At 47.1% G+C, this 13,804-nt stretch overlaps 1 protein-coding gene and 1 long non-coding RNA gene across 2 annotated transcripts; one reads left to right on the forward strand and one right to left on the reverse strand.

The window, feature by feature from the left end:
* Positions 1 to 3,616, reverse strand: LOC116451612. The gene is made up of 2 exons (XR_004243253.1): positions 3,498 to 3,616; positions 1 to 2,900 (listed from the first exon to the last, which is right to left on the reverse strand). It is a non-coding gene; the product is annotated as an uncharacterized LOC116451612 (long non-coding RNA).
* Positions 3,617 to 3,626: 10 nt separating this feature from the next.
* Positions 3,627 to 6,897, forward strand: SOWAHA (sosondowah ankyrin repeat domain family member A). The gene has a single exon (XM_032125242.1). It carries the CDS (start codon positions 3,812 to 3,814, stop codon positions 5,114 to 5,116), a length of 1,305 nt encoding a protein of 434 aa, XP_031981133.1. The 5' UTR covers positions 3,627 to 3,811; the 3' UTR covers positions 5,117 to 6,897.
* Positions 6,898 to 13,804: the final 6,907 nt, after the last annotated feature.

Consider the following 13,804-nt stretch of genomic DNA (forward strand, 5'->3'; position numbering starts at 1 on the left):
TAATGTTCCAGGATTTTATTATCTATAACATTCATTCAAATGGTTAAATTTCTGCTCCATAATCTGATCAGTGTGACCAGCACTCAGCAGACTAAGAGGGCTCATTGGGAGCTGGTCCTCTGATACTTGGCACTCATCCTGAATGGTGGGCAACCAAAGGGCATCAACAGCTAAAGGGAAAGGCTGGCAAACAGGATGTACCCTGTGCTGTGGTCTGGAACTGGTACAGGTAAGTAGCCAGAAGTGTTGTTTTCTTATTTCAGATAGTATAGGAGATTAATGTGTTAGGTTACTAACACCCACTGAAAGACTGTGAAAAGGAGCACAACAACATGCCACGGGTTGCCAGTGAAGAGAGTGGTGTGGAACAGGTGGCTGGAGGCATTACCTGGGCAAAGAGGTCATTGTGTCAGGGCAGTTAAACCAGAGAAATGAGTTCAGACTTCGCATGGTATGAGGTGCACATGTAAACATCCTGTCTCCTATGACCTCCTGGGTATGTGTCCTTCTGCTCTGCAGCCATGGGGAATGCCAGGATCTGCAGAGGGGAACAGTCTCAGTAATTCCCCTCTTTTTGGACCTTGACCCAGTGCAAGACCCCAGAGAGGCTTGGCTGCATGGGTGCAGAGCAGTGAGGTGTCCTGGGAGCCTGGTGCAGGGAGATCCCTCTGCAAGAATGGTGCTGGGCTGACAATAAGGCAGGTGGGGTGTGACAGCACCGTTGTGGGTCTCAAAGGATACAGGGGTGCAGGGGTGTGATGCTGTGCAGGCAGGGAAGGAGTGCAGTGAGCTTGAGAACGCCCCCCCCACCCCCCTGCTTGAACCAACTCAAGCAACTGGAACAACTTCTCCCTTAACATTTGTAACGTAAGAAAATGTTTTTTAAAAGAGCCTGTTCTTCTGAATCATTTTCCCTCCTCGCTCTCAGTTGCAGATATGAACTATAATCCTAGGGTATAGCTGGAAGTTTGCAATGCAAAAAATCACAGACTGCTGAGATTTTCTTACACCTGCAAGGGATTCTAGTAAGGATCTGAACAGTGAAAGCAAGGCACAGCAATTAGCATTTGGATGCAGGGTCATTTTTAGCTCCCTACATAGGGCAGGCAATGCCATGAGCTATAGAGCATTGCAGAACACTGCTCAAGTGGCTGCCTCAGCGAGGGCAAGGTTGCTCTTCAGGCCACATGAAAAGGCAGTAATAGGAGGTGTACGATTGACATAGAAACACAGAACTACTACAAGAATATTACACACTATTATTATGTGAAAGAGCATTAGAGCAGCAAAATTATTTTGAGGAACTGGTTCGGCACCAGCTCATTAGCAAATGATGAAATAGTTTTACAGACATTTGCACAAAGATGGAGAGAAAAGGGGAAAGAATGCCAAATGCAATCTGTGGGAAGAGGCTCTTCTACCCTCAGTAAAAGGTTTGAAGAGGCAGAAGGGAAGTCAGCATCAGCGAGGAGGACATACCTCACATTGCCTTCAAATTGTAGACTTTGGCGCAGACTGATCATAGAATCATTAAAGTTGGAAAAGACGTCCAAGATCATCAAGTCCAGCCTTTGACTAAACACCACCTTATCTACTAAACTATAGCACTAAGTGCTATGTCCAGTCATTCCTTGAACACTTTGGGGATGGTGACCCCACCACCTCCCCGGGCAGACCATTCCAGGGTTTGAAATCTTTACCGTAAAGAAATTCCTTCTGATGCCCAAATTGAACCTTCCCTTGTGCACCTTGAGTCCATTTCCTCTTGTCCTGTCACTGTTTGCCTGCGAGAAGAGGCCAGACCCCACTTTGGTACAGCCTCCTTTCAGGTATGTGTAGAGTGATAAAGTCTCCCCAGACTAAAAAGGTCCAGCACCTCAATGTCCTTCCTGAACTGAGGGGCCCAGAACCGAACACAGCACCTGCAGTGTGGTCTCACCAGTGCTGAGTAGAGGGGGACAATCACTGCCCTGGTCCTGCTGGCCACACTATTGCTGATACAGGCGAGGATACCACTGGCCTTCTTGCCTACTTGGGCTCATGTTGAGCCACTGTCAACCAGCACCTCCAGGTTCTTTTCCACTAGGACGCTTTCCAGCCACTCTGCCCCCAGCATAGAGCTCTGCAGGGGGTTGCTGTGGCTTAAGTGACCTCTCACTTCACCTTGTTGACCCTCACACCATTTGCCTCAGCCCATTAATCCAGCCTGTCCAGATCCCTTTGCAGAGCCTTCTTACCCTCCAGCAGCACTCCCACACAACTTGGTGTCACCTGCGAATTTATTGAGGGTGCTCTCCAGCCCCTTGTCCAGATCGTTAATAAAGATATTATTATACAGGACTGGGCCCAATACTGAGCTCTGGGGAACCCCACTAGTGACCAGTCACCAAATGAATGTGGCACCATTCACCACCACTCTCTGGGCCCAGTCATCCAGGCAGTTTTTAACCCTTTAGAGAAGAGTGGGCTCCAAGCTGTGGGCTGCCAGCATCTCCAGGAAAATGCTGTGGGAGACAGTACTGAAGGCTTTGCTGAAGTCCAGGTAGACTACACCCACAGACTTCCCCTCATCCACTAGCCAGGTCACTTGGTCATAAAAGGATATTCCATTTTATTAAGTTCTAAAACAGTGAAAACAACTCCAAATCTATTTGTTTTTTCTTATCCATCCTCATACAGTTACTTTTATCTGTCTTCATAACACTCTGACTGTTCACTCTGTTCTCAGTCTCTCCTGCTCTTTCTTCTCCTAGACAAACTGTTCAGGCATCAATTTAGTGATCTTAAGTGCAACACTCAGAGGAGGAGAAAACAAGTTTGCAGGCTGAACATCTGTCCAAGAGGTCCTCAGTCCTCCTACTTTGCCTGGGGAAAAGCATTTGTCTGAGATTTATTTTCTCCTGTAGAGCAGCGAACAGTAATGTTAAATGCTTAAGCACAAGTAATTGATAAGACAGCAGAGAGAGCTTCTCTATAAAAAGAGAAGCTCTCTCTTCTCCTGGCGGACATGAACAGATGCAGCCATGCTGTAAATATTTCACTGTTTAAATAGACATGTACATCTACATTGTTGATGCAATATAGGTAAAAGACACAGATAATAATGTATGATTACATATATATATATGTATGATAATACATAGTATCATGTAGAGGTGAGTATATTTCAGAAGACTGACCCATCCACCCATCTTCTAATTTTAAGGCATCAGCCTCTTGCCCAGCAGGATCACAGGTCCTGCAGAACACCTGAGGCTTTTCCAGGAATGGAGACCGAACCTTGCAGAGTATTTCTACCCACTGCTGCTCCACTTACTTGCTACTGAAACAAAACAAAAAAGCAAAACAAAACAAAACAAAACAAAAAAAAAAAAAAACAACAAAAAAACCCACCCCAAACCAAAAAATCGTTTCAGGAAGCTGGAAGACGAGTAAATGGATGAAGCGTTCGGTCCCACCCGAGGAGCCTCCGTGCCCTCCCTCCTGCTCCCACTCACTCTCGGATCGAGGCCGGCTCCGTGTCAGCCGCCGCCCGGTACCGCCGCTCCCCGCGCCCAACTGCCCGGGCCGGACCCTCCCGGCAGCCACCGCCCCGCGGGCGGGGCGAGACCGGCGCCGGGGCCACTGCGCTCCGTGGGCGGGGCGGGGAGGGCCGAGCACCTCCGCGGGAGCGGTCGCGGGGGAGTCGCTGGCAGTAGCAGGTGTCTCCCGCCCGCGAGCCCTGGCCATCTCTGCAGGCTCCCGGCATCCTACGCTGCGCCGAGGCGGCAGGCGCGGCGGCAGCTCCACCACCACCACCTGTGGCGGCGGGATGGCGGAGTTCGACATCAGCGCGGAGGCAGTGATGGGCTTCCTGAGGGAGCGCGGCGGGCGGGTGTGCAACACCGAGCTGGTTAGCGCCTTCCGGCCGTTGCTGGAGGCCAGCGGGCCCGGTGCCGGTGCCGGGGAGGCAGAGGGGCGGGCGGCGCGGCGGGAGCGGTTCAAGGCGGCGGTGAACGCCGTGGCCACGGTGAAGGAGATCGACGGCGTCAAGTTTGTGGTGCTGAAGCGGCAGCTGCGCGCTGCCCCTGTCCCGATTTCCTTCCCCGACTCGGACCCCGTCGGGACGTCCCCCGAGGAGCCGCCCGGGCCGCGGGCCGTGGCCGAGCTGCGGGGCCTGTTCCAGGGCGGCGGCGGCGCTGTGCCTCTGCCCGGCGGCGCGTGGGGAGCTCGGCGGGAGCCGCCGCCCAAGCCCTGCATGCTCCCCGTCCGCTGGGTGCTACCTCCCGCTGCCCCAGGGCCGCCCGAGGAGGCAGTCACCCCGCTGTCCCCCCCACCGCCTGACGAGGAGACCGGGTCCCGCTCGCCCGGGCTGCGGAGGGGGCCCAAGAACCACCGGGCCAGCGAGGAGACGGTGGTGCCCCTGGAGCAGGCGGAGCACCAGTGGCTGGTGCTGGCGGCCGACGGGCAGTGGACACAGCAGCTCCACGGGCTGCTTCTGGGCGACGCCAGCCTGGCGGCTCGCAGGGACTTTATCTCCGGCTTCACCGCCCTGCACTGGGCCGCTAAGAGCGGCAACTGCGACATGGTGACCAACATCATCCGAGCGGCCGAGAAGGGCGGGTCCCGTGTCAATGTGGATGCCAGGTCGCATGGTGGCTACACGGCACTGCACCTGGCTGCCATACACGGCCAGGAGAAGATCATCACCATGCTCGTCTACAGCTACCATGCCAAGATTGACCTGAGGGACTACAGCGGGAAGAAGCCACACCAGTACTTAAAGGAAGGGGCATCCCTTACAATTAGGCGCTTGCTGGGGGACCCTAGCCTTTCCCAAAACATGGAGCACTCCATGCCCATCAAGAAGTCCACAAAGCTTGCGGCTTCAATCTTGAGCTCCACTAGCACTTTTCTGGGGGTCATATCTGATGACATGGCTTTCTACGATCTCACCAAAGGTTTAAGGAAGCCTTCCACTTTAAACAAGCTTCTAGCTGCCACTACGGGCCCAAGGAGGAAGCCAAAGACCAGAGGGGGCTTCCCTTCATATTCCTCACTCTCTGAGGTAACGGAGGAGGAGGAAGAGGTTGTCGTGAAACGCAGACCCGTTTCTGAGCTGTTCTTTGGCCACTAGCCTCCGCCTTACTGTGATCAAAATGGTTTAATAGCACAGCTGGTGTCTCAGCTTTCTCTTGCAGAAGCAGTTTGGATTTTTTCTCTCCGCGTCTGTCTTTTTGGATGTTTAACTGAATCAGTGATAGGGTCTACATCCAAAGTCCACAGCATGAAGCCTGGCTCCATATGCCTGTGGAAAGGGAGCTGCCAAGAAGTGCTATCCATGCTGTATATACCATTGTGCTGATGTATTGGTGGAGACCACAAACTTTATACTTACTGGTTGAAAAACTAAAACAACTTATGTGTGTGTAGACAGGTGAAAATGCCTGAGGTGCAGCCTTCTTGATCTGTGTTCCTCAGCTGGAGAGCAGAAACAAGGTGAAGGATTGCGTATTTTACACTGTGAACAGCAAGCTGGTAGCTGGCTATTTTAACAAGGCCTGTTATCTAGCAGGATTAAATTATCGGAGGAAAGATGCATAGTTTTCTATAATGTTTCTGATTATTTTGGTAGCAGAAGAAGGATATTTCTATTTACAAAAATTGCATACTTTTTCAAAACAAAGTTTCTCACTATCAGAAATACTAACATAACAATCTCAATTGTTGTCTGATGCATTTTATTAGATGAATTACTTAAAAGGATAGACCCTGACCTTCAGCGCTCGAGTCACCGTGACTTGTCTACCTCAGTTTGAAAGCTGGCTAGTGATTTGTTTTTCTCTCTTCCTGAAAGACTTTTTGACCAGGTGGTACTTAACCACATGTCTTGATGATACTGTGAACATTTAAACTTTACTGTAGTTCAGTCAACTTAATCTGAATAAAAACCTTCTTGATATTTGATAGTGAAAAACTGAGCTGAAAAACTGGGAATTGGATCCGTCAGAGTTTCTGAGTAGCCTACTGGAAACAAAGTTAGGCTTGTATGTCTGATTATTTTTGTTTAAAACTTGGCCTTTCTTTTTGACCTATTTAAAATAAATATCTATAAACATTGGGCTTTATGTAATGTTAGGTGTTTCATGACAGAACCTCTGCATGACCTCTTGAAGCAGTGTTTATTTCAACAGTGGGAATAATTGACCTAAAACTAACTCTTCTTCTTCTTTTATATGATAAACATAATTGTTCTATATATAGAACTAGACGTAGCTCAAAAAGCATGGTAACTGCAGGTTAAATAATTTATTTGCAGTAAGATTATTATTTTTTTAATTACTGCTTGGTTAAAGTTAATGCAAAGAGGCAGAGCTATGAACAGAAACTGTCCAACTTCTGGGGCAAGTCTGCTAAACCAGCATGTTTTCTCTAAAACTGTGACTAGAAACCTGTATCATTGAGAGGTGCTGAAGGTGAGAGCAGTGCTGCAGTGGCTCTGTTTGGGTTTCTGCACTGAAACACTTGTTTGCATGCTTTGCCTTTCCTTCCAAGTCAGTGGCTTCAGGAATGTTTTCAGTTTTTCCGCCTTGCATTAAACCTAGTACTTGTAATTGGTTCTAATTGACTTGTCCCAAACACACACAAGGAATGCTGTAGGACTGAAGATGGAGGCACTGCCCTCTTTACTTCAAAACACTCTCCCTGAAGTTCCTGGAGTTGGTGACATTCGTCGGGAGTGTAATCAGAGGTTGCAGCCAGGTCAGATCCAGTTCTAGGAAGAGACTGGATTATTCTGGATGGGTCTGCTTCTGTATTTAACTAATTAAGTTGTTAAGCAAAGGTTAATGATCAAGCACCTCATGATTTCTGTATCTGGAGTAGGGTTTAAAAAAATAAAGTCCAGTTTGCTCTCTAGCTGTTGGTGCGACCATTGACCAGCTTGATCCTTTGGAGCCTTGATTTGTGCTGCACTCTGTCAGCTTGCAGAGTTCCTGGAAAAAAAGGGCTCTGTTTTAAAATGTCTTTCCAAGTGTACTGACATAAACGACTTTTTAAAAAAAAATATTTTAATAATTTAAAAAAAAAATTTCCTGAAACCATAGAAGTGTGTATGTGCATTCATGTTACCTCTGAGGCACTGACACTGCCTGGTGAAAGCATTCTGTTTCTGTGGGAATTGCAAACACTCCAGTTTGGCTTGGACTTACGGAGAAGTTTGTTCAATAATTATGGGTATAAGCTTGATACCTGTCCAAACACCATAGCTCTATGAACTTTAGTGCTCATTCAGAGTCAAGCCTACATGAGCCAGAGACAGGATTCAAGGATGGAGTGTTTTGTGTTTAAAAACCCCACCTGACTAACTTGGAGAGTGTGGTTGTGATTTCACCCCCGGGAAAGTAGGGAGAAGGTTTCATTGCTTCTCTATTGTTCTGTTAAAGAAGTCACAGCTGAGATAAGATTCATTGCAACATGTATTATCAAGGAAATTCTGCACTGCTCCTTCCTCAGAGGCATCGCAGCAGCGATTAGCTGTTGTGATAGAAAAATGCCCAGCAGCAAGAGCCCTCTTCCAGTGTTCCCCAGGGAGTGCTGGAGGCTTGGCAGGATGGTGGTGACACAAAGATGGGGAGCTCACAAGGCCAGGTGCTGTGGGTGGGATGGGCCGGGCCAGGCTCTGCCAGCAAGTTTGTGCAGTGACTCAGCTCATTCCTCCTCCTTGTTGAGCCGATGAAGGAAAAGATAGTATTTAGGCAGGCTGGGATGAGTACACGCAGTTCCGTACAACTTCGGGTGCAGACAAATACTGAGAGGTATTGAGAATGCACTGCTGTCATCTTACAGATATATATAGTGCCTTTAGTTTGAAGTAAAACCAGTCCATCAGCCTGGCTGTGTTTTAGGTTCCAATGTTGCCCTTTAAACTGTGGGAAGGGACACTGTAGGGAAATGAGTGATCATGAGAGCATTTTCCTGCAAGAGGTTAAAGCAGGACTGTTTTATGAATCCCTCAGCTTGACTGATTCTCCTTAATTCTCATTTTCAAGCCCAAATCTGGCTGAATGTAGTAGGATTTTCACCTGAACGAGTGATAGCTGTGAAGTTTAGCCAGGATATTTTCACAGGAACAGCTGAGAGGAGGACTGGGCTCCCCTCAGCACACTGGCCCGGGGCAGGAGCTGTGCCATGGGCTAGGCATGCAGCCTTTGAGTCCCAGCCCAGAGCTGGGAGCTGCCTTAGGCACCATCAAAGTTAATAGCAGGAAAGGTAAAAACCAAAAAACCTGAGGACCCCTGGCTCTGCTCCTGCCCCCTGGAGAGGGCTTAGTGGTGGGGAAGGCTGGACATGGAAGGCACAGATCAGGCACAGGAGCAGGACTCAGCAGCTCAGTGGTAATTTGCCTTGGTTACTAGCCTGCCCTCTCACCATGTCTCAGTTTTCCTGTTATAAAATGGAGATAATCACCTTGGTCGCTTCTTTAAAGCACACAGTCAGTACTGATATGCAAACTGAAATCAAGATAATGTTTTTAGACCTGTAGGCAGCATGAGCAGTGTCATTCCCCCACCCTGTGAATGTGCCTTCAGTGGACCACCTACACAAAACTAGCTCACATTTTAGTTCAGCAGCACTAGGGATCAGCACAGCTAATGTTTCCTTGACCCTGGCTCAGTCTGCCTGCTAAGGATAATTTGGTTTGTCTGTTCCTTGGCATGTTTTGTTCTGAGGAGTATCAGCTCAAAAACCTGCTATGAAGAGCTCTGCAAACAAACCTCAAACCATGATTCTGCGCAAAGGGACAGACTTTGTCCTCCTGGATGTGGCTGTTTGAGCAGTGTGAGGCAGTGTGGTTGTGGTCAGGCTCACAGAGATTTTTGTCTGTCTTCATTCCCTTGTGAGTGCTGCACAGAAATGTGGACTATGAAAACCCAGGAAATGCCACTCCTGCACTGCATAGGCGTCTTAATGAGATTTCAGCTTCTTCACAAACCCACAGTCCAGTCGAAGAGTCACAGTAACTCCAGAAAATAAATGGGAGTTGCAGCCACCAGCTGGAGGTAGAGGAAGCATTTCTAGACAGTCCCCTAATTCCCCACTGCTCATGTCTTGCTCCCTCTCTTCATGTTTCCAGCATGACCTAGGGATCAGCACAGTTAGTGTTTCCTTGACCCTGGCTCAGTCTGCCTGCTAAGGATAATTTGGTTTGTCTGTTCCTTGGCACGTTTTGTTCTGAGGAGTATTGGATGTATTTGCCTCCCAATATGCATATTAATCTGAGTAAAATGGCAACATGGCAGTTTTTGCCCTTTCCAGTCGTTTGTACTGTTGTGGGACTCACCAAATTAAGAGGTTATTAACAGGGACTTGGCCAGCATGTAGCACGGGCACAGTGTGGTGTTTGTTTGCTGCAGGGGGAGAGCAGGGACAGAGCAGGGCAACACAGATCAAAAACCCTGCATCCTAATGAAGAATATTTCTATTCCAGTTTTGAGGTTTATTTCAGTAATTTAAAAGACAAAGCAAGTCATTAAGCCCATTGAGCCTTTACACTGTATGCGTAACCCTGAACCAGGCAAAATACTAGCTGTTAATATTAGCACAGCTTTAGTACATCTTCTTCCCTTTCTATGAAGAGAAAATAGAGATGTGCACAATAAAAATTATGCTGGCAATGTTAATCTTTCCCTTTCTCGGTAGAACTTCTGCTCTATGTTTGTCCCAGGTAGAGCATTACTCCTTTTCTTCACCTGAAAGCGTGAGTTCCCAGCCAAACCCAGATCACCATTTCCCAAGAGGAAAATCATCCATATCTATCACATTGAGACCCTCCAGACAAGGTAAGAGACTCTAGCTGAGAAGCACAGCAAGCACTGTGGAGTCACAGCTGACACAAACCTTCATTTCCACTGAATAGAACACAATACCCAAATGCACAAGCCCTTGATGTGAGGTCGTGGTATTGGGGTGCCAGGCCCTCCCCTGTGTCCTCACCTACAGGCTCCTGCATGAGGCAGATGGTCACACCAATAAGATTCACCAGTATGGTCACAGTAACAAACTGCAGCAGTACAGACAGACTTTCTCACCATTATTTTTATGTTGTATTTTCTTCCGCCACTCTCCCATGGTAGTTTTCCTCTTTGCAACAAAGAACTACAGCTCCACTCCAGGCTGGGATCAGCTCTGGACCAGACCAGCTGAGACCTGTCCAAGTAGCCACTGTGACATCAGGTGACACGATACTGACCCTGCACTCAGCAGGGAGCAGCTGAAGCTCAGATGGGGGTCCTGCAGGCACCAGCCATACCATCAGGAGCTGCCAGGGCAGGGATCTCTAGAGAGACTGTTTCACAAATGGTTCCCTTTTGACGTAGTTTGGGATGTTCTTGCTCTTCCACCATGGGCTGAGCCCATTAGAAAGACCTCTGGCTCTTTATGCACATTTTTAGAAATGTCTCTTATTCTCTAAATCAAGACTATCAGTGCAGTCCATAATTCTCTCTCCGTGGATTTATCTATGAGATGACTCAGCTTCCAGGCTCATGTGGTATTTTAGAATCTCTGATAACCTTTAATGCCTCTCTTCATTTAGCAGTGAAATTCAAGTGCTGCTTCTTGAGAGCCTTTTGTGAATCCCAGAGGTTGCATGATTCCTACAGGCTGATTATTCTTTAATGTCTATGTGGGCTCCCTCCAGGCACAGAAGATTAGCTTTGCAATGCTGCTCTGAGTTTATTTTTAAAAATTTATTCAGATGGTTGCCATGAATTCTCAAAGCAGGGAGAACACCCTTCTACTTATTAAATGCAGCTCTCACAAGCACGAAGTAGATATTTTTGCAGAGTACATTTGCATTAACTCCTGCGGCCCTCTGTTCCTTAATTAATTCCACATGCAAAAGTCCCCCACCATAACGCCCCAGTGAAGAAAATGAGGCTGGGGTTTAAAACAAAATAATTAAAATCCTTCAATTTAGTTCTTAAGATGCTGAAACAGCAGCTCCTGGTCCAGCAGTGACTCCCACACATCGCAGTGAGTGTTAAATGGTTCTAAACAAGCCACTGTGTCTAAAAATCTCTCAGTTGCTGCCAGGACACTGTCAGACAGGCAGGATGTGCTGCTGCTGCCACTGACCGCTCCCACACCAGCACCACAGGCTCATGCTCTGCCTCGGGCAATGTAAGTCATCTTCTTATCCCGAAATCAGGCCCACCGACTTCTGCTTGGCACAACAGAAGCTATTGCAGAGTCTCCCCCCACGCCACTTGTTTGTGGGTGGCCAAGCGAGATGCAGAGATTGTTCCTGGAATCCCCCCAGCCTCCCACTGCCGGCACCCCACAAGGAGATCTGGGCGCTTGCATTTTGCCTCTTTCACCTCTTCCTTCTCCTCAGCACTGCAGTTCTGCACTCTCCTGGCTGCAGCTGTCATTAATTCATAGAGACAGCTCCCCACAGGGCTTCAATTGCAATTCTCCTTGAAGCTGGGCTCACATTACATTATACCTGTGGAAGTATCAGGCTGGCAGGCTGCAACAGGAGATTCCCTAGCCTGGGCAGCAGTGGGGATTTCCTGCCTGCTCTCCCAGGGGGTCAGGTACCAGGCAGCTTTTTCATTCCTTGCATTTTCTGAACTCACACACACCTGACTTCGTTTACATAAGTTGCCAGCACGGGGGCACTGCCAAGGTGCAGAAGTCTCTTGAAGCTGATACTTTCCCAGGACTCTGGGCAGAGGTAACTCAGTGCCATTGCTGTAGAAGTCACAAATGGAAGGCTGGTGAGTAATGGTATGAGCAGTAAGTATATACAAGGACTGCACAGCGTTTTATTTCCATAATCCCTATGGATTTGCTTCCCCAAAAAGACCACCAGTTACTGCTATTTACAGTTCAAGTCTTAAATCTGTCTTCTGATGGTAAAGGATCAGAAAAAACTGTCTGGAGCAGTGTGGGATCACAGTGTTGTAAAATGAAGATGCTCTGTATTTCTGGCCATCTTGCCTTCTATGCTGCATGACTTGAAGTTGGGAGAAAGCTGCCACATGTTGGTATGGGGATGTAGTTAGTGTTCTAAATATCAAACTTTCAGCAAAAGGCAATAGGAGTCAAAAGCAAGTGCTTAAACCATTTCTTGGCTTCAGTCTGTACTTTCAGAGGCTGCAGCTGACTGGAGCAGAAAGGGACACTTACCATGTCTTAGTATGTTGGTGTGTCAGGAACGCTGCACATGGCTGAGGTCCAGCATGAGCTTTCACCATTACCCTCCTAATAAATTGGTAACAAATGATCAGTATCAAAATCAAGACCCACCTGACAATCCAGACCTGCTGGTGCTTTGAAAGCAGATCTTTGCTTGTCTGCAGAGGTTCTGGTGCCATCACTGTGCCTGGAATTTAGAGTCGAATACTGTACTAAGGAGTCTCTTTTTTTTTCTTTCTTTTTTTGAAAACAAGTAAAAGTTATTTTTAATTATTGCTCTTTGAAGCATATGTGTGAGTGCCAATCATGGAAGGGAGGGGTAGCAATCACCCTCCCCATGGAACAAAATCCTAAAAAGATAAGCTAAACAGGACAGACACATTTTTTTTCCCCCTTAAAAGCAAGCATTTGCTTCAATTACAAAACATTTATTTCCAATCAGGTGTTTTTCCCTCAACTAGGAATAATAAGACTAAAGTGCACCTTCAAGTCAGGCTTCTCAAATCATGCAAACAACTCATTTAACATTGCTCATATTTTTTAAAATTCTCCACTGACTCCATTAACATTGCTTTTGTTACTTTAAAGACCATTTTCAAAAGGCAGCTTTCAGACTTAACATGTTAAAAGCTGTATTTATGGCCTTATGAGAATCACTGTGCAGATTACTCACAGGATCTACAGTGTCTGGCTGTTTTCCCCCAGGTATTAAGGCAACCACAGTACACTCGGCAAATTGGTCACTGTGCTCCTGGAGTTCTTGCGCTCAGTGACATGCAATTCCAAATAAGATTTCTCAGGAACAGGACAGCTTCTCCCTGTGGTGGTGGTATTTACTGTAGCCAGGACGCACACCATTGTCCAACCAGGACACACAAACTAGTAAAACGTTTCTTGGTAAAGCCCATCTTCATGGCACAATGAACATCTATTTTGGCTGTGGAAGAAACCTGAGTTTAATTAGTGGCTACCTTATTCATGGTCTAGGTATGTACCTTAGGCTGCATATTGTTCTCATTGAATTCTTGCATTCAAAACACACTGGGATTTTAAATACAGCAACATCACTGGTTTGACTCAATGCAAACATTGGCTTAAAAGATTTTTGCCAAGGGTTTTAGATAAAGTCCATTGAAACCGAATAATCTCTTCCAGTGGTTCCACCTGGCCCAGTCTGCAGCTGAGCTTTTCCCTTAAGTTCAGGCTTTTTATGCATGCTGACAATCGAAAACTACCAAAAAAACAACCCACTGAAGGTGCTACTTGAAAAATAAATGCTTCAAAAGCACAGCAAAGACTTTGCAAATGACTGTGCAGGATAAGCTCAGAGTTTATGATTCCCAAACCTGTTCATTTAAACTGATTGGCTCTTGATGTCAGTGAAGCCCACCCTTTTTCTGACCTTCTCTGAACAGCCTACCAGGATTACACAGAGCCAGGAAAGACTCATGGATGGCAACTGCCAAGAAAGGAAATAATTATTTTCTTCCATTACAGTGTATTTTTACTGTGTCACATATATAAACGGTAGAAACAAGCGCAGGAGTTTCACGGAAATGGTCCATAACATTTCTTATAGCTTTGTGCAATCACCAATTCAAATCTGAGGACCCACATAATT

This window comes from Corvus moneduloides, chromosome 15 (genome assembly GCF_009650955.1).
Source record: "Corvus moneduloides isolate bCorMon1 chromosome 15, bCorMon1.pri, whole genome shotgun sequence".
Classification (NCBI taxonomy): Eukaryota; Metazoa; Chordata; class Aves; order Passeriformes; family Corvidae; genus Corvus; species Corvus moneduloides.